General features: G+C 43.8%; 2 protein-coding genes across 2 annotated transcripts in view; one reads left to right on the plus strand and one right to left on the minus strand.

Moving 5' to 3' along the window:
• The first annotated feature begins 367 nt into the window (after positions 1 to 367).
• On the plus strand, positions 368 to 8,638 carry LOC128410874 (cytochrome P450 2J4-like). The gene is made up of 9 exons (XM_053382652.1): positions 368 to 675; positions 1,947 to 2,109; positions 2,228 to 2,377; positions 3,040 to 3,200; positions 4,256 to 4,432; positions 4,964 to 5,099; positions 5,747 to 5,934; positions 6,456 to 6,594; positions 7,794 to 8,638. Exons 1-9 carry the CDS (start codon positions 475 to 477, stop codon positions 7,967 to 7,969), a joined length of 1,491 nt encoding a protein of 496 aa, XP_053238627.1. The 5' UTR covers positions 368 to 474; the 3' UTR covers positions 7,970 to 8,638.
• A 498-nt stretch (positions 8,639 to 9,136) lies between these two features.
• The window catches only part of LOC128411582 (uncharacterized), a 19,847-nt gene continuing 6,038 nt past the window's right edge, over positions 9,137 to 22,945 (minus strand). Inside the window, exons 5-6 of the mRNA XM_053384019.1 lie at positions 21,070 to 22,945; positions 9,137 to 9,256 (exon numbers count right to left, since the gene is read on the minus strand). Coding sequence (XP_053239994.1) covers positions 9,137 to 9,256; positions 21,070 to 22,945 — 1,996 coding nt within the window. The remainder of the gene's footprint in view (positions 9,257 to 21,069) is intronic.

The following is a 22,945-nucleotide window of genomic DNA, read 5'->3' on the forward strand; positions in this document are numbered from 1 at the left end:
AATACTGAACAGAAGGCAAGCAGGTTGACTTCTCTGGCTCCTTAGGCAGCGGGCAGAGCTGCTGAAACTACCACCGGTCCAAACATGTCAGGAACAGAAGACATCCTCCATAGTAAATGTTTTTAATTTCTTTATGGACAGTGCTTTGATTTGTAGTGGCAGAAAACCCCTTAGAAATGTCATGAAGGAAAAGATCCTTTACTGTTTCACAAAAGTGAAAACAGGAAGGAAATATTCTAATTCAGAAAGCGGCTGTTCTCCACTCTCTTCCCCGCCCCACTTGGTATAGTGAGTGATTAAGTCATCTCCTTCCTGCCTCTTTGTGGGCGTGATATATAACATATACAAACTTTGCCCTTATTTCAGGAACTTTAGCCAAGAGGGCGGGTGTGGCTGCTGTAGTGGAGCCGCATAAAGTTTCCCTTGACACACAGCAGACTGTTCTGACATAAGAACACCTAGGTGGGTTTGAAGATGCTGCTCCAGTTGCTCTCTGTCCTCTGGGAGGCCTTGTCCCTGCAGGTCGTTCTGGTGTTTCTGGCAACATTTCTACTTATTGCTGATTACAAGAAACAGATTGGTCCAAGGAATTTCCCCCCAGGGCCCAGGCCTCTTCCCTTTGTGGGTAACATGCTGCATACGGATTTCAAGAAGCCTCAGATTTCAGTAGCCAAGGTAAGGATTTAGGAAAGGGCTTTAGGGTGGTGTGGGACGTTTTTCCCTATAAGGTGCCCAGCCAAGTGGGCGCAAAATTGAGAAGATCCATTGGGGGGGGTACCAGATTTGGGCCTCACTCACTACCTAACAGCTATTTGTAACAAATCTGTGTCCTTAACTCCTATTTGGTTTCTATGGCTGGCAGAATATTGTGGGTGTGGATGTGGATGTGTATGTATGTGTTGTTGTACATTGCCCTACCATCACTCCCCCTTTATCTTTGCAACAGCTTTGTGTGGTAGACTAGGCTAAGTTATAGGTAAAGGTAAAGGGACCGCTGACCATTAGGTCCAGTCGTGACTGACTCTGGGGTTGTGGCGCTAATCTTGCTTTATTGGCTGAGAGAGCCAGCGTACAGCTTCCAGGTCATGTGGCCAGCATGACTAAATCACTTCTGGCGAACCAGAGCAGTGCACAGAAACACCGTTTACCTTCCCGCCGGATCGGTACCTATTTATCTACTTGCACTTTGATGTGCTTTCAAACTGCTAGGTTGGCCGGAGCAGGGACTGAACAATGGGAGCTCACCCTGTCGCAGGGATTCAAACCACCGACCTTCTGATCAGCAAGCCCTAGGCTCTGTGGTTTAACCCACAGCGCCACCCACGTCCCTAGGCTAAGTTACTAACTGCAAATAAGCAGCAAGTCTTGTGAATAGATTGCAGGTGAAGAATGGAGGGGGCCTGTCCATTTACAGCCCCTGGAAACCATTTTGGCAACTCTTATGTCCCTGATATATTTGACGGCAATCAAATTTCCTTCTTCTATACAGGCATTCAAGAAACATCAGGTACACACACATAAAATCTCAATTCTTTCTCACTCCAGTCTGCCAACAGATTAATATATACCATATTAGATAGGATATTATATATTCGTCCTCCATCTCCATTCGGGTTCTAGGGCTGCTCAGGGATGCTAATACTCCAGTGACACATAATGTGGCATTTTTGTGCTAGTGGCAAAAAAGATCAGGGAGAAGAACGTGGACAAAACTGCAGTAAACTGTAAGGGAGATTCAGAGGTCTAATCTGGAAAAAAAAACCTATGTTGTGTGGAGCTCCCAAACTACACATGCGTCTGCACTTTATAGTTTTGACAATTCAGGCAGTGACTCTGTTTTTTATATACAATTATATAGTTATGTTGATACATCTTCTCCTGATAGTATTTTGTCATGGACTTTGGCTAGTACACTAAAGCTTATTCACCTTACTGTCTCCATTCAGCTTGCAGAAAAATATGGCAATGTATTTGGCCTTCGTTATGGAAGCACAAGGGTTGTGGCTGTGAATGGATTACACCTGGTGAAAGAGGCTCTTGTCCATCAAGGAGAATATTTTGTAGATCGACCAAAAGCCCCTGTTATTGATAAGTTATTTGGGTCACTTGGTAAGTTTCAGTTACTATGGTCAATGATTTGGATAATTAAAATTCCTTTTTTAATGATATGCACTGATTGCTAAATCTACTTACTTGCTGTACGTACTTATTACTCCTTCCCATCTAGGACTGGTCTTCTCTAATGGTCTCATCTGGAAACAACAAAGACGATTTGCCTTATCAACACTCAGAAACTTTGGTTTGGGCAAAAGGTCTTTAGAAGAAAGAATACAGGAAGAAAGCCGTTACTTAAAGGAAGCAATAGAAGCTGAGAAAGGTGAGAACCAGAATCAATAAACCTGGGGAATATTTACGCTGCTATTTTCTATGAACAAGAGCAAAAATACATTAGCCAGGGTGCGAAGCTCTGTGGCATTATTTCTTCACGCAAATGTAGCTCTGCTTGGACTGGAATGACCCTGTGATGGCAAAGGGGGTGTTGATAGGAAGCTCTTTGTGGTGCACAAAAGTTCTAGTGTGAAGCTTTGTGCTGGAACCTCAAGGCCACTGAACTAGAACAGACTTAAGAACAATGATGGAGTGTTTGGGCTGAGAAGATGTGCAGATTTTGATGATTTGACAACCAACATCACAAATAGAATAGGGTTTGAAGTGCAATCATTTTGGTATATTTAGGTATATACTATCTTTGAGACTGTCCTTACCCTTTTTGACAGCCTTTGTTACAGAATAATCCTTACTGCGGAATAATCCTTGTCTATGGAGAATATAAATGCTCACTTGAAGATATAAATGAGCCGCAGAGTCCTGGGTGTCCCAGGTTAAATTACAAGATATAATGTTAATACGAAATGCTTTCTTTGGCTAAAACAAATCCTGCCTCATCAACACGCAACCACTTTCCCCACTTTCTGTTTTTGTTATATGGAAGCTAGAAGCACCCCAATTCCTTCTGCACCATTTTCTCTCTCTCCCCAGGGCAGCCATTTGACCCTCACTTTCAGATTAATAATGCTGTTTCAAATATCATCTGTTCCATCACTTTTGGGGACCGCTTTGAATACCATGACAATCGCTTCCAGAAGCTACTGCACTTGCTTGATGAGGCATTGCTTATTCAGGGAAGTGTTTGGAGTATGGTAGGTCTTCTCTGAGTTCCTTTGCATATAACCACAACACAATTGCTTGGGCTCCAGTCACATTCCCACATTATTGCTGACTGTGAAATCATTTGCTTTGGTCCTCCTGTTTCTTCATGTTCAGATTTCTGTTTTCCCCGTCCTGTTCATTCAAGCATCTTGTTCCATCCATTTTCCTTTGCCCCCTAGCATTGTTTATTAAAGCACTGAATATGTAAAGGTTGGGATGTGTTCAGTAACGTAAAGTGGGAGGCCGAATCATGTGTCACAGCACAGATCATATTTTTAATGGGGAGAATAACATGTGTAGCTGAATAAAATCAAGGTGTGTGAACAGAGTGAGGCCATCACAAATTATATACATAGAGTGAGCTGCCATTGTTCTGTCCCAGCTTCTGCCAACCTAGCACTTTGAAAGAATACAAGTAGATAAATAGGTACCGTTGTGGCAGGAAGGTAAACGGCATTTCTGTACGCTCTGGCACTCATCATGGTGACCTGTTGCACCAGAAGTGGTTTATTCATGCTGGCCACATGACCCAGAAAGCTGTTTGTGGAGAAATGCCAGCTGAAAAGCAAGATGAATGCTGCATCCCATAGTCACCTTTGACTGGACTTAACTGTCCAGGGGTCCTTTGCCTTTACATGGATTAATTCTACACATACACCACTTACAATCCGTGTGTGAAGATGCATATCATTAAAGGGAAAATCTACATGTTCATGAGATGAGCTGCCATTGATACATACAATTTTCCAAATGGTAATCATCTTCATGGGAATTACAAGTTGTGCTTGTAGAACTAACCACAATGTTGCCATTTGATTTGCAATCTGTACATTCTAACCAAGAAGTTAAGACATTGCTATAGGGTCCCATCATAAGCAGTGGTGAGTGCAATATTTACTCTGGTTCCAAGAGAGTCTGCCATCTTTGAGCCTGTGCACACCAGCCTTTATTACTGCTAGCCTATTTCCCATGACAGCAGCATGATGTGAATGTTTTTGAGAGGGTTTTCCCTTCACATATGTGATGTTAGTGTTTGTTTCCTCAGCTGTACAATATCATTCCCTCTGTCATGAAATACCTGCCAGGGCCCCATCACACACTTTTTAAAAAATGGGAGCAGTTGAAATCCTTTGTGAGAGGAATCATTGAAAAACACAAAGAAGACTGGAACCCATCTGAACCCAGAGACTTCATAGATGCCTACCTAAATGAAATGGCCAAGGTAAGAGAAGTAAAGGACAAAATGTATATGTATATATTTAATAATAAAATAGTAGCAGAAGGCAGAGAAACAATATTAAAACCAGAACTAGTCTTGTGGTTTGTCTGAGTTGTCCCTAATGGCTGACCACATTTCAATATTTCCATTGAGTTTATGACTTCAGACAAAATATATTTCTGCATGCACTGGTCAATATATTTTGTGGGGAGACACCTCCCCACTTGTTCACTGCTGGGATTTCACCACTTGTCTGTGGTTTGTGAGAGCAAACAGTTGACATGACTAAAAGAATCACTGCCTCAGTTGTCTGAATAAACCTTCTCTAAGGCTTTGGCCTCCTTGACCAGAACAAACCCATACTTTATGCCAGCATCAGTGATTCACAGGACTGTTGCCTTGAGCTTCCTAAATCCTGGACACTTTTCAGGAGTAGAGCCCTTGCCTCCCCTAGTGATCTCTTGACATGTGGGTCTGACAGTAGGATGGTGTTTTTAATGGCTGCTTAACTCCTTGGTGCATTTCTGTTTTAAGGAGGATTCTGCTTCCAGTTTCCATGAAGAAAACCTTCTACATTCAGCACTGGATTTATTTCTTGCTGGAACGGAAACAACTTCTACAACCCTGCGTTGGGGTTTGCTGTATATGGCCATTTATCCAGATATTCAAGGTAGAACTGTAATTGGCTCATTTGTCTTTCCTTACTTTGTTTTGTATATAACAAAGGCCTACTGAAAGCAAACATCAATATATAATCTTATCATTAGATGCTGAAAAGGTCTTTGACAAAATATATAAACAGTATATGGTGGCTTTACTAAACTAATGGTGGCTGGATTTCCTTTGGAATGCAAAAAATGGATTAAGATATTGTGCGATTTGCCCACATCTAGACTAAATGTAAATGCCATGTTTTCTGCTACTTTAGAGGAACTAGACAAGGATTTCCATTTTCACTGTTACTTTTCAATATTTACATGGAACCCTTAGCTTGCGCAACATGAGTAGATCTACAGAGTAGTACATAATTCAGTTGAATACAAATTGGTTTTATTTACAGATGATATTCTTTTGTTTACTTCTAAATCCTCGTTTGCTGATGCAGATCATAGGTGCCTTTCCTAAAATAACAGGATACTCTGCTGACTGGTCCAAATGAAAATTGATTGCAATAAGTGAAAATTTGGTTACCTATCCATTTAAGGAGTATCAATTCTGTGTCTGCTCAAATCCGTTAAATATTAAAGATGGGCCATCCCTACAGATCTTAGAAAAAGTCTATCCTTGTGTTGATGAGAGATTTTCTTTTATTTGCAGCAAAAGTCCAAGCGGAAATAGATTCTGTGATTGGCCAGTCTCGCCAGCCAGCGATGGATGACAGGGACAGAATGCCATACACCAATGCAGTTGTTCATGAAATTCAAAGAATAAGCAACATTATTCCTTTAAATGTGCCTCGGTTGACAACAAAGGACACTACACTGGCTGGGTTTCATATTCCCAAAGTAAACATTAAGAAGATATACCTTTCTCATAAGCCTTTCCTCTTCTCTTGAGATGTGAAAACTTGATGCCAAAGTTCTAAGTCAGGGATAGCCAGTGTGCTGCTCCCAAGATGCTGTTGAACTCCTTCTGCTTAAGCCAGCATGGCCACTGGGCAGGGTCTGGGGTGTTCTTTGGGCACATCAAGATCTGGAGTGGAGGGAAGGGGTTATGGCTAGATATACTTTTGGTTCTTTCCAACCCCTGGCAAAAATGGATTCCAAGCGCAGTCTGTACCATTTGCATGGATAGCTAGTTTCTTTTTTAATGACCATTACTAATAACCCAAACTGCCGCACCTGGCATCTGGTGTTTCCTATCCTACTTTGAATATATTTTAAAATCTAACCTGTGTTTTCAAAACATCATTTCTGAGTTGGACTTGGATCTAGGAAGCTTAGTACAGCTATAGTTGCACAGATCTAAACACAAAGATTTCTCTGCTCGTTCTAATCTGCTGTCTTCTTTGCTTCTTCTTTGTCAGGGATGCTTCTTGGCCACCAACTTGACCTCACTGCACTTTGACGAGGATGAGTGGGAAACACCCAATGTGTTTAATCCTGGTCATTTCCTAGAGAATGGTCAGTTCAGGAAAAGGGAAGCGTTCCTGCCATTCTCTGCAGGTAACAAAAGTTGATCCATGGCTCCTTAGAATTGCAACAGAGACTGCATGATGATGGCTTGGTTGCTTGGAGCCTGGTGTACTACAGGGGTCGCCTCCCTATTGGGGCCTGTGGTCACATTTGGGATTGGGAGGAAGTACTGTGGATGCAGGGGACGTGGGTGGCCCTGTGGGTTAGACCACAGAGCCTAGGATTTGCCTAGGTTCGAATCCCTGCGACAGGGTGAGCTCCCATTGTTCAGTCCCTGCTCCTGCCAACCTAGCAGTTCAAAGGCACGTCAAAGTGCAAGTAGATAAATAGGTACCGTTCCGGCGGGAAGATAAACGGCATTTCCGTGCGCTGCTCTGGTTCGCCAGCAGCGGCTTAGTCATGCTGGCCACATGACCCAGAAGCTGTACGCAGGCTCCCTCAGCCAATAAAGCGAGATGAGCACTGCAACCCCAGACTTGGTCACGACTGGATCTAATGGTCAGGGGTCCCTTTACCTTTACTGTGGATGCAAGTCACAAAATGGCTACCATAGATAAGGTTACCAGATTTTTTTCAATGAATCCGGGGAAACTTTTCAACTTCCTACTAAATAGATGGATTTTGTCAGGGGACTGATTTATAAATCCGGGGACTGTGCCCGGGAAACGGGGATGTCTGGTAACCTTACCATAGGAGGTGTGAAGTTACACAAAATGGTGTTTCTATACTCTTCCCCTCCCCCCCCCACCCAGTAAGCCATGTGGATTTTTTGGGGAATATTTGCAGACCTTTTTCTCAGGTGCCATAAGTGGCACAGGTGCTCCACAAGTGGACAACAGCTGATGTATTTTTTCATAGTTTCCCCAAGGAAGAGAAACCCAGTTCCATCTTGAACTTGAGGAACTGTTTGCCCACACCCTTAGCTAAGATATATGCAGATTAGGTAGATTCCTAATAAAATATAATTCATTGTTTTTTTCTCCAAAGCTGCATATGACATAAATTTATGTAATTCAAATATATCTATTCCAAATTCAGTAAAACCATGATCATATTTGTTCAGTGTTCCCATTTGCTTGACTAGGAAGTAGGACCGACTTCTATATTTATTTTGCAGCAACATAATTATTTTTTAAATTATTTGGTCTGCCCGTGTTGTTTAAATTGTGCCACTCTTCACAGTAGCAAAAGCTCTCCACTGAAACAGTCTTTTCCTCCTTGTCTTCTAGGAAAGCGAGCTTGTCTGGGAGAGCAGTTGGCAAGGACCGAGCTCTTCATTTTCTTCACAGCCCTAATTCAGAAGTTCACTTTCCAGGCTCCAAAAGATGTGACATTAAGCTGTGAATTTAGGGTGGGTCTGACTTTGTCTCCCCTGCCATACCGGATATGTGCATTCTCTCGCTAAGAGGGCTCATTTTACATTATTGCCATTTCTTCAATAAGTAGGATTAATTTCTGGTGTAGGAACAGATCTTTGGCTTAATCCTGATTGATTTGAATAACAGAATTTGAATGAGGGGGTGGAGTGGAGATAGCAAACAAGAAGTGAAACTAGACAAAGAGTCCTGTTTTCCTTTCCTCCCTCACAATGCAGTAGTTTCAATGTTTCAACTTCATTCTCAATCTAGCTGAGTAGACTTGTGTACATTGTAAGGTCAGTTAACTATCCAGGCAATTCTCTTTGAGTGCCTGGACTTTGACATCCACCCACCCACTACTTATTTGCACAGAACAGTTTCTAGGGAATGCTTGTCTCAGGTGTGTCCAAGCAAGTTAACATAGACAACTGGAATTAGCAGCTCTTTAGGACCCTGGGGTGTTTCTATCACCAGGTGTCCCAAACATCTCAGATTGGCTGAAAGCATAGAAGCAGGTGTTGCTTGTTTTACTCTCTCTTTCCTTGGGAGAGAGAACAAATGGCTTGCTGCTTTCCCCCCCTTTCCTTTAAGGAAGTTCAAGTCAATGGCGGGGTCCCCTAGCTGACACTGGTCCAGTTCAAAAGAGCGTAGAGCACACATCTTCCTGCGTAGCTCTGATGCGTCTTGTCCAGGAGGAAGACAGCTGGTAGGTGCTGCTGCTGGGCTCCAAAATGGGGGGCTCCTGGGAGGTTGTGGGCTTATGCTGGCCCTAGCAGTGGTGAGAAAAAGGCATTGCTTTCCTTGTAAGGATATGTGTGCTCACAACTGAAAATAAAAATCTAATGGAATGCCCAGCATACATTTATAAAATCAAAATGCAAAGTTTAATTGTTCTTCTAAATATCCTAAGGTCAGGTAAAAAGGTAAAAGACCCCTGGATGGTTAAGTCCCGTGGAATTTGACAATGGGATGCGGCGCTCATCTCTGCTTTCAGGTTGCTCAGAGTTGGATTGTAGTCAATGGATTTTCCACAGGTTGTATTGTTTTTCAGAAGCATTATTGTTGTGATTCAATAAACATAGTGGATAACAAGGTTAAAACTGAGTCTACAAAGTGATTTCCATGAAAATAGTTAAACATGGCAATTTGGCTGTTAGTGGGAAATTGCAAGTTTAAACCACAAGGGAGTATTAGTTCCACATTATACTGCAACATCATCTGCTATAAGCATAGCAGTTGCTAAAGACTGACTGATTTTGTAGCTCTGTTTCATTTCTAATTAATGAATGGTGTTCTAAAGTGAAATTCCCACAGCCGGGCTCTATTCTGTTAAGCTAAAAGGAACACAAGCAATTGTAAAAGATGGACCATTCACTGGGACTACCGGCTTGTTACTCAGAGGGATTTAGATAGAAATAGCTTGTAGCTGCAAACATGAAATATCTTAACAAGTAAGGACCAGGATTTGGGAAGACCTTTCTTTCTTGGCCTGACTTTTCATTTTAGTGCAGAGTTCTTCAATCATAGGTCTCTGTATGTTGCTGTACTACAACTCCCATCATCCACACCTGGATTAATCAATGAGCAAGGATGATTGGAGCTGTAATCCAGCAACATTTGAGGCTACTTTAGCATGCATTGCTGTCATTCACAGGGCAAGCAGCAATGTCACTCTGAAGACATGCCCTCTTTCTATCAGTACTACTGAGTGCAGCTTTACAAAGTCCAGTTGAAAAAGTTGAAGCAGATGTTTAGTGGGGCTGTTGTGCCTGCACTTCTTGGAGAGTCTTGGGCTAGATACATATTTGTCCTGAGCCAATCTCTGCTGTAGTGTTTTTTGGAAGAAGGAACACAGTCTTTTAAGGCCTTTGAACAAATATTATTGAATAACAATCGTGTGGATAAAGGTTGACTCTCAGCTCTTTATAAAATTATATTGGGTACCACTGTAGGTGGGTGTGCTGGGGTCAAACTGCAGTTTTCCCTAGATGACAGAGACGGTGAAGGGTTGTGGGGAAAGTCACCTCATAAACCTATCTTTGTTTCTGTGAGGGAATTACCTATACTACACAGCTGGAATTTAACACCCAACATTTGGCCCACAGTGCATCAGTTTCTTCCCCCATGTATTGAGTGTGTTTGTCACCAGGTGGGCATGTATTGATACGCATGGTGGGATTGTTTGAGGGTCGAATGCTTTGGGGAGAAGTTGTTTCTAGAAATTTCTAAAATCATGCAACAGGATGCAGTCCTTTACCCCAAGTTTGGTACTACTGAATCTGTTCAAAGATCCAAATAAGGTTTTAAAGAATGAGGAACTTCTCATTCACCTTTTTCTTCTGACTGGGTGGACAATAATGAAAGCTTGGAAGGACATCTTAAATACTGGCATATAGCATTTTGCTAGAGAATGTTTCTCGTTAAACTAGTTATTGCGCGATGGGGCAATTGGGAAAAAATCAAATTGCAGCCATTTGCTTTTGGGGGGTATAGTGGTTTAATTTGCTGAAATGGGAATGTATACTGTATTTTTTGCACCATAACCCTCACTTTTTTCCTCCTAAAAAGTAAGCGGAAATGTCTGTGCATGTTATCGAGGGAATGCCTACGGGTGGCATGCCTACGGATTTTCCTCCTCTAAAAACTATGTGCGTGTTATCGTCGGATGCGTGTTATGGTCGGGTGCGTGTTATAGAGCGAAAAATACGGTAAATGTGTACTGTTGTGTGTTTACAGAAAGCACTTTGAGTTTTGAGTGGTTAAATATTTAATTCTAGTATGTTCCCTAGTAGCTCTCATGGGGTTGGTTAATTTTGGTCACATAAGAAGTATTGGGTCACAGGCTATGTTTTGTGTGACTTCACTGTGATGACACAGCATTGGAAGATGGGTGAGTAATCTGTTAGGAACCCTGCAGGAGACAGTGTCAGAAATCCTCTCTGGACGCTGCTGGGAGTACAGCAGCGAATGCTTCTTTCTATGAAGGAAAGAGAGAGAGAGTGCAATGGATCAGTTAATGAGAGCTCTCCGAAGGCAGCTGAGCTGAAGACTGCTGGAACTTGAAAGCCATCTCTTCAAAGAGCTGTGCAGCCTAGGTACAGGTTGAGTGCAAAGCTGGAAGAGGGAGAGGCACAGTTCGACTGAATGTTTAAGCAAGCAGCTGTAGTACTCTGCAGCTAAGTGAAGCTACGCCCATGCTTGGATAAGCATGTGTCTTGTAAATATTCTGCGTATATTTTTCTTTTTATCATCTGTTCTGCAAATAAAGCTTTAGAATATTTAATGAGGGTCTGGTCAATGCTTTAATTCCTAAAGGGGGAGTCGGTCTTACATATGATTTAGCTTCTGAGCTGCTAAATATCACTACTCTGCAACAGGTTTCCCTCTATTCCAAGTCGTGTATCCATGGTAGGGACTGGAGGAAAAATGACCCCTGGGAGGAGTGCAGAGAAAAGAAGCGCCATGGTGCATCTGATGCAACAGAACTGGACGCCCCTTCATCTGCCCCAGCTGCAGCAAGACATGTCTCTCCCACATCAATCTCTACAGCCACAGCAGCCACTGTCACCTCCCAATAGCTTGACCTCACCCCCAAAGCGCACTCCTCCATTGTCTTCTGAGACACACGGATGCCAGCCAACATTTGAACATACAGATGGACAGGGGCTTGGCAAGATAGTAAAAGTTTTTAATTTCTTTCAAGTTCTCAATCCTTGATCTAGTCAGTTTGTGGCCAAGGCACAGGGCCAATCCTACCATTGGTCTGTGTGAGGTGACATATGCTGGCAGGAGGTGCTGATAGCAGGAAGACTTTAGCGAACAGCAGGCCCCTACTCCCACGACAAGGAAATTTCAAGGCATGCTCTTCTGCCAACCCGAAGAAGAAGAAAGCATTTCCTCTTCTTCTACTTGTTGCTCCACTCTGTCTGGATGCTTACATGCAGCTGCTGCTTGGCCACGCTGAGAGGGACTCAGGGACAGGTGTCTGGCCACTGTGGCAATCAGGTGTCTGGGCAGGCAAGGCCTGGGGCCTGGGCAAGCACACAAAGCTCTCTGAGGCATATTGGCTGGCAGTGAGATGGGTGGAGGCAAGTGGGCAGGCAGGCAAGCATCGTTGGCACCTGGCTGAGCTCAGCTCCTGCAGGTGTGCATCTCACCTAGCAAGCCTCACTCACTGAGCTTGGAGGGGAAGAAATGGAGTTCCTGGTTTCAGGGCTAGTCTACCTCTGACTACTGGTGGTGCCGTTTTCTCATTTGCCTCAGGCGGCAAGATGTCTTGAGCCAGGCCTGCCGAGGCAAAATTGAACCTATGCAGTATAGAACAGAAGGCCATTGAATTGACTCCTCTGACCCCTTATCAAGATATCAGTCCAAAGGTCTCAGGAGCAGGATCATACTCCACGGCAGAAGTTAATTATTTATGCACAGGGCACAGACTTTGAAGAGAATTCTAGAAATGTCGGGAAGGATACTTACTTTTCTTCCGCAGAATTGTGAAAACAAGAAGGAAATATTCTGACTGAGAAAGCTACGCTCCCCCCTTCCCGCTAGGAAGAGTTACTCATTAAGTCATCTCCCTTCTGCCTCTTTGTGGGCATGATGTACCAGATTTTTTCAATGAATAATCCGGGGACACTTTTTTGTGTGTGTGAAGCTGAGTAACAACAGGGAGTCAGTAGTGGGGATGGTGAGGCAAAAGACCCTGGGCCGAAGCATACATGCATATTGTATAAAGGTGCAAAGCCCTTCTTTCGCACCCTGTGAAACATAAATGCACAGTTTTTTTAAAAAAAAACTAGGCAATGGCTGGCAGGCTGCGACTCCCAAGCCTCCCCCAATCAGTCAAAACAAAGGGGGAAGGGGACAGGAGATCTCACAAGAAACATCATATGCACACAAGACACATCATATGGGGATTACAGGCAAGGAAAAATGGTGGGCATCACGGCAGCAAGCAGCTCCTGAAGCCAGCCAGAACCAACTGCGCTACCAGGCTGGCTCCGGGCTGCTGAGGCTGCTGCTGCCAGATTTCCCGGGGACAGATTTGCAAATCTGGGGACATTCCGGGGACGGAATTTTTCCAGTGAAAGATTTGCAAATCCTGGGACTGTCCCTGGGAACCGGGGATATCTGGTAACCCTAATGTATAATGATGTGTGGAAACTTTGCCCTCAGTTCTTACAGGAACGTTAGCCCAAGAGGGCAGGTGTGGCTGCTCTACCTGCATGAGATTTTGGTTTCCCTCGACAGATAGCAGTCCATTCTGACAAAGGAGGGCTAGAAGGGTTTGAAGATGCTGCTCCAGCTGCTCTCTGACCTCTGGGAGGCCTTGTCCCTGCAGGTCATTTTGGTTTTTCTGGCTACATTTCTACTTATTGCTGATTGCAAGAAACAGATTCACCCAAGGAATTTCCCCCCAGGGCCCAGGCCTCTTTCTTTTCTGGGTAATATGCTACGTATAGATACCAAGGAGCCCCATTTGAAACTATGGAAGGTAAGGATGAGGAATCATGGCATGAATTTAGCCCAACATTGCACTGTATAGGAGTGTAAGAGCTTCACTGCAGGTTAAGGCTAAGATGCCCCCCCCCCAATTTAGCATCCTTAGACTGGTAAGCCAGATGTCTCCAAGAAGACCACAAACAGGGCACAAAGACAGATGCCTCTACTGTCGTTTGTTCCCAGCATCTGGTATCCAGATATGTATTGCCTCTGAACGCAGGATCTATTTTACCGAACAGTTATTTATAACAATTCTGTACCCACAATTGCCTTTAAAGGTTGGATGGTTGTTTGCATGTTTCATTAGTAGGTTTTTCATGCCACTTTTGCCTTTATCCTATGGTTACCAGACGTTCCTGGTTCTTGGGGGCAGCCCCCGGATTTACCAATCTGTCCCCAGACATAATCCATCCCCGGAAGGTCCCCGGATTTCATGTAATGTCCCCGGATTAATCATATGCCTTGGGACTTACAGACCCTCCCCAGAGCCTGAAGCAATCATCCACTCTCTCTCAGCTCTGCAAACAGCCCTGCTCCTCCTCCTTGCTTGCTTGAGCCAGAGAGGCAAGGCTGCTCTTTGGACCGGCAGAGCTGAGGTGCAGGGAAGAAGCCTCCCTGCATGACATCTCTGCAAGCTACCCTGTCTCTCCTGCTTGCTCATGAGGAAGGAGCACTTTTTCATGCTTTAAAGCCCCCTTTGCTGCGTTCTGCCGGCTTGTGAGCTGACCTACCAAGCCGGCAGAAAGCAGGATGCTGCCTTGAGCCTTCCCTTCACTCTCCCAGACAGAGGCTGTTGCTTCAAAGTTAAGGGTGGTGGGGGAAATTGTCTTGCCTCTTTTGCTCCATTCTGCATGTTTGTGAGCTACATTGGACTGCCTTCCCTCCCTCCCTTCTCTCTGTGTTATTGTCTGTCTCCCCATTTTCCCCCTCCTTACCCATAAACTCTTCCCAATTCTCCCTTGGTCTTTTCACATATTTGGTTCCCCAACCCTATACATCATTATGTGCTGCTGCTTCATTTTTCTTCCCTTGCACCCACCCTCACTAGCAAAAAATAAAAGGGGAGGAATGTTTTATGTTTGTTTTGGGGGTGTTTATGTTGGTTCCCCACAAACAGCTTTCCTGTTCCCTTCTTATTAAGAAATGAACCTTAAAAAAAAATGAACCTTAAAAAAATTAAAAGAGGCTACGTCTGCTTGCTTGCCTTCCTCCCCTTTGATAAAAAGGGAGAGATTGGCGGGATGGGGCCTGGAGGGGTACCTTTACAATAGGTGTAAATGGAGCAGGGAAGCTTTATGGTTTTTTAAGTTGTGGCTGCTCTTGTTGAGGTACCTACATTGCAGGTGGTTGACCTAGATGCCTCTCAGAGGTTCTTTCCAAATCTATGATTCTGTGATCATCCCACAGTCGTATTCTCAAACTCCCCCGATGCCTGCACAGGAGCCGTCCACAGGCGGCAGGGCAGCAGCAGGAGGAAGGGGTTTCTGCTAACGCTTACTCCCGAGTAAGCCTGTAGGGGATCACAGTGCAAGGAGGGAGAGTGAGGGAGTGGAAGCACGGCTAGCACTCCAAGAAAGCAGGCCAGGACCCAGAGGAAGACCGCACAACAGAGGAGACCACAGAAGATATTACTTCTTAATTTTTTAAAATAACTTTATACACACACACACACACAAAATTATTGTTTGTTGTTTGTTTGTTTGTTTGTTTGTTTGTTTGTTTGTTTAAAGTGTCCCTGGATTCATTGAAAAAAATCTGGTAACCTTACTTTATCCTCTAACTCTGTCCTGGAAAAGGTCCAGAGCTACAAGCCAATTACCGGTATCTGCTTGGACAAGGCAGCAACCAGCTAGATCTCTCCTAGCTCCTCAGTCCAGAGGCAGTTTGCTTTCCCCTTAGGCACAAGAGGATAGCACAATATGAAGGAGCTTAGAAGATGCAGTGTGGGTGAGGGGAGACCCTAGCCCTTCCCACAAACTCAATCCCAGACTTCAGGTCTTAATTAGGAATTATCATCATATTTTTAAAAAAACAAAATAGAAATTATTCTTCCTCACTCTCCATCCAGCTTACTGAAAAATATGGCAATGTCTTCAGCCTTCAGATTGGAAGCATGTGGATTGTAGTTGTGAATGGATTCCATCTGATGAAAGAGGCTCTTGTCCATCAGGGCGAAAACTTTATAGATCGTCCAAAAGCCCCAGTTGCCAATGAAATATTTAGGTAATTGGGTGAGGGGTTTTTTTAATATGGGCAATTATTTAAATGATTAAAATTTCTCAAGTTTAAATTTTCAAGGCTGATGAGATCTTTCCTTCATTTGTATTTGTATTTCTTCAATCTGGTTTGAAGAGTACGAATTAGGTAGATTCCCATTTAAATGTAAGCAAAATTGAATTTCCCTCCATCCGTACACACAATAGAAATTTATGTACCTGAAATGTGTCTATTCCAAAATCCTAGAAACATTATCAAAGCTGTTCAGTGTTCCCATTTGTCTTTAGGCTGGGAGTTACGTTGTCCCCGCTGCCGTGAAAGGTGTGTGCATTCTGTTGCTAAGGTGGGGGAACATATTTTATGCTGTTTTATTTTAAGTAAGTTTAGCAGGATTACCTCCTCAGTTTTTGTTCTTATTGCCCATTGGTTCCAATTACCAATGTCTTTTCATGATAACAGTAGTCAGTTGAAAGTGACCGTGGTTAGTTAGAAACAGACATGCAGTGCTAGCTTAAGCATGTCTACCCAAAAGTCCCAGGTAAGTGGGCTTAGGGTGCTGCTTAGTCCAATAAGACTTTAAAGCTGCTCTTCTCCGAAGCAGCAAATTGTGGAAGTAAAAGACTCTTTACTTAGCCATGCTAGATGTTTATATATCCGGTACTTAGAATCATGGAATTGGAGTGTTGGAAGGGCTCCCATGGCTCCAACCCCCTGCAATGCAGGAATCAAACTTGTAGTGCATTGAGGATGATCCAAGGGAATGGGAGGCAAGCGCTACATGCTAAGCAAAATACACACAAACACTGTAATTTATCAGTGCTGACATATTTATTATACAATTTGTTCAGCGCAAACTCTTGCGCCGTTTAAAATAAGCATTCTCAACATTCAGAGCAATTTATCTAACTCGCTTGGAACAAACTGTCCAGTGGAGCATGCTCAAATTTGTATACAGTGGTACCTCGGGTTAAGAACTTAATTCGTTCTGGAGGTCTGTTCTTAACCTGAAACTGTTCTTAACCTGAAGCATCACTTTAGCTAATGGGGCCTCCCACTGCCGCCGCGCTGCTGGAGCCCGATTTCTGTTCTCATCCTGAAGCAAAGTTCTTAACCTGAGGTACTATTTCTGGGTTAGCGGAGTCTGTAACCTGAAGCGTCTGTAATCCGAGGTACCACTGTACAATTTACAAAGTGTATTGGACCCCTGTAGAGCTGCTAGAAGTTCTCCTTTTCAGCAAGTACTGAGTTGTTTTTTCTGATTTTATGTATTAAACAGGATTTATATACTGTTTAATCATAAAAAAACCAAGCAGTTTACAGAAAGTTTGTGTTATGTACTCAGTGGTCCGGACTAGGATTCTTTGCCCCTCTGTTCTGATTCGATACACGATATCCAATCAAATAGCATTGTCAGGGTTTGGGTTACTGGCAGTGGCTCTTAAGCTCTGAGTTACGATTCGCAGCTTGGGGGTTTAGACTGTAGCACCCTGCTTGTGGTTAACGCTTAGCTGGAATGAAATATTCAACGCAGCAATAGAGAAATTAAAATAATAATTTATTTGTCAGACAAATAAATGAGAGGCACAGTGGTATATGGTTACCAAGCTCTGGCCTGCCTTCCTGCCCTTATGGCCAGCACTTATATTCCCTCAGCTCAGCCCCCTTGCTCCTCCTTTGGCTGCCTCTGTCCAATCAGCCTGGTTAAAATTCCTATTGGCTGTTTGCTAGAACCAATCATAAAAGATACACCCATTTCCTATTACCTTTTATGGGAGACAAAGAGCTATATTTCCTTCTATTTATAATTGGCAAATAAATAGCCATTAACCTCTACAAGGCACCTTAATTACCAAATAACCTTTTGCCCTAGACTAGGCGCCTTAACTAACATTTCATCTTTTGCCCTATTGCCCTATTCACTCCAAAACAGATGGTGGCTAATTTTATCTTTGGAGGTCATTAAGCAGAGGCTTGACAACCATATGTCAGGAGTGCTCCGATGGCGTCTCTCTGTCTGGCAGGGGTCCGGACTCAATGGCCCTCGTGGTCTTATTCCAACTCTTCTATGATTCTATAATTTCTTACTTTCTAAATCCTTTGCATAATTACATTTAAGCCAATATTTCATACATATATAGTTTTTTAGAAGAAAGGGAACTTAGTAAAAGCTAAGTTCTAAGTTTTCTAAATTCTCTGAAGCTTCAAAGATTCAAAGCAGTTTCAGAGAGAGAGAGAGAGAGGCCTCTTCCCTTGGCCAGCTGCTGTTTGTATTAGCTCTTGCCCTTTTAACCTTAGGAAGATGTGGCTCAAGTTTAATGGGAGGCACTATTTGTTTTTGCAACCTTGATTGTCTTCTATCATTTGAATGGTCAGTGTGACCTTTTGTTCCCAGCCTGTTTTATGACCGCAATAAACCAAAGGGGCCTCTGACAAAGACCTTGCCTGCTGGTGTCCTGTCTCGAAAGAAACATTTGCTCATTTTTGGAATACAGGAATCTGATCAAAATATAAGCCTTGATTAAAAATGCAGGCTATGATCAGATGCCTCATTCCCCCCTTTCAAGCTCAAGGACCTTCCCAAGTGTCCTTGATAGCTTGACCTTCATCATATTCCTGAGGTAAAGCTCTGTATAGGGCCATGATATGAGGTAAAGTTTCATTTGAAATCATCTTGCTAATTGTACTTCTAAAACATGAAATGATACATGGCACCATACACAAAACCATTACTACTACCGTCAAGAAAAACAAGCAAGACAATAGTATCCCTTTGAGTCCTGCGACATTTGGTAACCAGTTGGTGAGCCATCCCATATCCCATCCTTCCCATGTTTGTACTGGGACATGTGCTATATTCTCCATCTTTGTGGCCAACACACGGATTGCCTCACCATTATCAGAAATGTTAAAGCAACAGGCATTCCCTGTCAAGTTCAAGACTCCACATAGGCCTCCCTGCCTGGCAAGTACATAATCCATTCCCATTTTCAGCTGCAAAATGGCGGCTCTACTTTCATCCAACTGTTGTGCAATAAGTCTCAAACTCTGGGCCGTTGCATTGGTTACAAGTTCCACTACTGCTTGCAATCGAATTATTCTGTTTAGATTATAAATAGGATCTCGAGCCCCTTGTATGAGCTCATCAGGATTCCAGGAGGCAGGTTCATAATAGGCTATAATGCGCTCTGGTGGCCAATCATCAGTATCGCTCCAACTTTGGGTACTTCCTCCTGCTATATGAGAAATATCAGCGTTTCTTCGTGTACGCTTGGCTGAACTAGTGGGCATAATCCACATTGGTGGTAATACCCATCCCAGGAAACAAGTCCCACTCCATTTGGAAGGGAGTTTCTTGTATGCCCATTCTCCACATATCCACCACAATCATCGGGTCTGAGGTTTTTGGTACGTGGAGTGCATAAGGCAAAATATCAAAAGGGGCATAGAGCTCACAGTGCAGTATGTTAGATTGCCTTTTTCTGTCATAGTTATGTTCCACACCATTTTCCATGCATGAATAAAAGGAGGTGCACAGGGCAAGGTATTCCGAGTTCGATAGGTAGTACCGTTTGCCCAGGTTTGACTATTCTTAATATAATCCCAAGTATAGTGGCAATGAGAAGAGCCTATCATGGTAGAATCAGCTGCCTCTGATGATTTATGTACACAGAATTCCCCTTGTACAGGTATAACTCGTATTGGTTTAGTTGAGTTCCATCCGGGGAAATTCTGTACTTCTGTTTGGTGTGGCATTTCGCTTACCATACCAATGGCATTTAATGGTATTGGTAATAAGGGCATACCTCCCTCTGAATCATCTGGCCCAAGAGAGCAAACAAGGCAATTGGTCCTATTTGTAACATTGGCTACCATCTCAGCTAAGCCTACCCACATATTGTGGTCATGGCGGAATCCATATTTAGCAAATTTGCTCAAATTCAAGGACCCTTCCCCTTCCCAAGGGATCAGGATTAATAATAAAATCATGTTGATGTCTAGTATATGCATTCCTTCCACAAAAGATTACCTTATTGTGATAACAAAAAAATATTAGTCCCAATATAATTCCCCCAGTGACAGAAATGGGGAACCACCAAGACCAAAACATATGTCCCAAGGATCCCCAATGAGTAATATCTCTGATAATTGTTCCACAGGGGGGGGGGGCAGTCAATCAATTGTATAAGAGAATCTTCCCGTTTACAATCGCTGGTTCAGACGCTCCTCAAGCTTCAGGCGTGCGCAGGTCAGCCAGCTTCCAGGTTGTGGCTGCAGCAGGCCGGTCGTCTAATGTTGCCCGTGACCTAGCCCGTTCCCCGTAGGGCTAGATACAGGGGTTTTTGGAGAGAGTCAGTTTTAAAGGATTAGAGGGGTCACCTTTGCACGTCCAACTGCCTTCGGACTTCTTCAAACGGGAGTGATGAATCCAGGGGGTCACCTCAGCTACCTTCACCGCTGTTGGAGTAGAGAGCAAGATGGTGTAAGGTCCACGCCACTTAGGTGCAAGTGGATCGCGTTTCCACTCTTTCACCCATACGCTATCGCCAGCCTGGAACTGATGAATCGGCTCGGCAATGCTGCACGGCGTGCGCTCGAGGGCCCACCTGTTAAGAGAAACAAAAACACGGGAGAGAGATTGCACTTGTCCCTGTGTCACATAGTCTCCTATTTGTTTGAGGTCAGCTGGAATATCCTGAACAAAGGAGGGCGGCCTCCCATACAGGAGCTCAAAAGGTGACAACTTAAGTCTTTTTGTGGGTGCGCACCGAACACGAAACAGTGTTATGGGTAACACATCTACCCATCCCAATCCTGTTTCCTGGGTTAATTTTGCCAATTGGGTTTTCAGAGTCCGATTCATTCTTTCAGTTTTCCCTGAACTCTGAGGCCTATATGCTGCATGCAGTCTCCACTTCACTTGTAGGACTCGACATACTTCTTGTACTACTTGATCAATGAACGCTGGCCCATTATCACTTCCAATGCATCTAGGTAATCCAAACCTTGGGATCAATTCAGTGAGGAGTCTCTTAGTTACCTCTCGTGCCTTTTCAGTTCTGGTGGGAAAAGCTTCAACCCATCCGGTAAGAGTATCTACAAACACAAGGAGATACTTGAATCCCTTAGAAGGGACCAGCTCTGTGAAGTCCACAATTAGGCTTTCCATGGGGACGTATCCCACATGTTGGATTCCAGGAGGTTGTACCGGTCCCTGCCTGGGATTGTTTTTAGCACAAAGAACACATTTCTGGGAAATGCAAGTTGCTAATTGTGATAGGTTAATAATATACAACTTCCGACTGAGACTCTCTCTGGTTGCAGTACCGCCAAGGTGAGTAGATTCATGATAATTTCTTACAATTGTACCTGCTAGGTGATGAGGTACATAAATCCTATTGTCTGGCAGGATCATCCAACCGTCCTTCACAATCGCCCCTTCCTGTTCAGCCCACTTCCTCTCTTCTGGGGTATAGTGAGGTTTAACTTCTTCTGGAACTACCTCTGGTATGAGGGCTGCTATAAATCCTCCCACAGGCTTTTGGGCTGCCTCTCGGGCTGCTTTGTCAGCAGCATGATTTCCTCTGGTTATTGGATCCCTTCCACGTCCATGACCTTTGCAGTGCATTACAGCAATCTGTTCTGGAGCCCATACTGCTTCCAACAGGATTTCTACTTCAGGTCCATATTTCAAGGCCTTCCCGTGGGCTCCGATTAGACCTCTTTCTTTCCATAGAGCTCCATGTGCATGCAGGGTTAAGAAGGCGTATTTAGAATCAGTATAGATGTTTGCCTTACATCCGGCTGCCAATTGCAGAGCTCTAGTTAAACCTATAAGTTCAGCTTTTTGTGCTGAGGTGCCAGCAGGCAAAGCTTCAGCTTCCACAACTTCCTCATTGGTGACCACAGCATATCCTGCTCGTCTGGCACCCTCATGCAGGTAACTGCTACCATCAGTATAATATACAACATCTGGATTTTTCAATGGTTCATCTTTCAGATCGGGTCTACTGGAATAAACTTCATCCATTATTTGGAGACAATCATGTGATTCTTCATCATCTACCTCTGGTAGGGGCAGCAAAGTTGCTGGATTGAGCATATTCACTACTCGTAGATGAATCCTGGGATTTTCACACAATAGGCCTTGGTATCTAGCCATCCTTGGGTTTGTTAGCCAATAACTACCCTTATATTCCATAAGTGTCAGAACAGCATGAGGTACATTCACATACATCGTCTGGCCAAAGGTAAATTTATCAGCTTCTTTGACAAGGCTTGCAGTGGCCGCTACTGCCCTTAGGCATGGAGGCCATCCTTTTGCTACTGAGTCCAATTGTTTTGACAAATAAGCTACTGGACGGTTCCAACTTCCTAATCTCTGGGTCAGGACTGCCGCTGCAATCCCATTCTGTTCATGTACATACAGCTGAAAGGGTTTTTCCGAATTAGGCAGTCCAAGGGCTGGGGCCTCCATAAGTCGTTGTTTGATAGCTAAAAAGGCTTGTTGCTGCTCAGGTCCCCATACGAATGGGTCCTTTTCTGCACCTCGAGTGCTTTCATGTAAGGGCTTGGCCAGACTGCTGAAATCAGGTATCCATAGTCTACAAAACCCTGCTGTTCCCAGGAATCCTCTGAGTTGTTTCCTTGTGGTAGGTTCCTTAATAAGGCAAATAGCTTCTTTCCTCTCTGGTCTCAATGCTCGTTGTTGGTGTGAGATGTCAAAGCCCAAATATTTGACCTTTTCTAAACATAACTGTGCCTTTTTCTGGGAAACTCGGTAGCCAGCTTCCCAGAGCAAGTGGAGCAGTTCCTCTGTCCCTTCTTTACAGGTATCAAAATCCTTTGCCGCTAGTATAAGGTCATCTACATATTGCAGAACCACCTTTTCTCCAGGTATTGAGGGGTAACTTGTTAAATCTTTCGCCAAGGCAGTACCAAATAAAGTTGGGGAATTTTTGAATCCCTGGGGCAATCTTGTCCAGGTTAGCTGGCCTTTTGTTCCTGTCAAAGGGTCTTCCCACTGGAAGGCAAATATAGGTTGGCTCTGTGGTGCCAGCCGGCAACAGAAGAATGCATCTTTCAAATCCAATACAGTAAAAAATGTTGCTTCTGGTGGGATCAAACTCAGCAGGGTATATGGGTTTGGTACATTTGGGTGCAAGGTCTCGATAGCCTGGTTTACGAGCCTCAAGTCCTGTACTGGCCTGTATTCATCTGTCCCAGGTTTCCGAACAGGCAAAAGGGGTGTGTTCCATTCTGATTGGCAGGGCTTAAGCAGACCATATTTTAATAGGCGGTCCAAA

This window comes from Podarcis raffonei, chromosome 3, assembly GCF_027172205.1.
Source record: "Podarcis raffonei isolate rPodRaf1 chromosome 3, rPodRaf1.pri, whole genome shotgun sequence".
Taxonomy (NCBI): domain Eukaryota; kingdom Metazoa; phylum Chordata; class Lepidosauria; order Squamata; family Lacertidae; genus Podarcis; species Podarcis raffonei.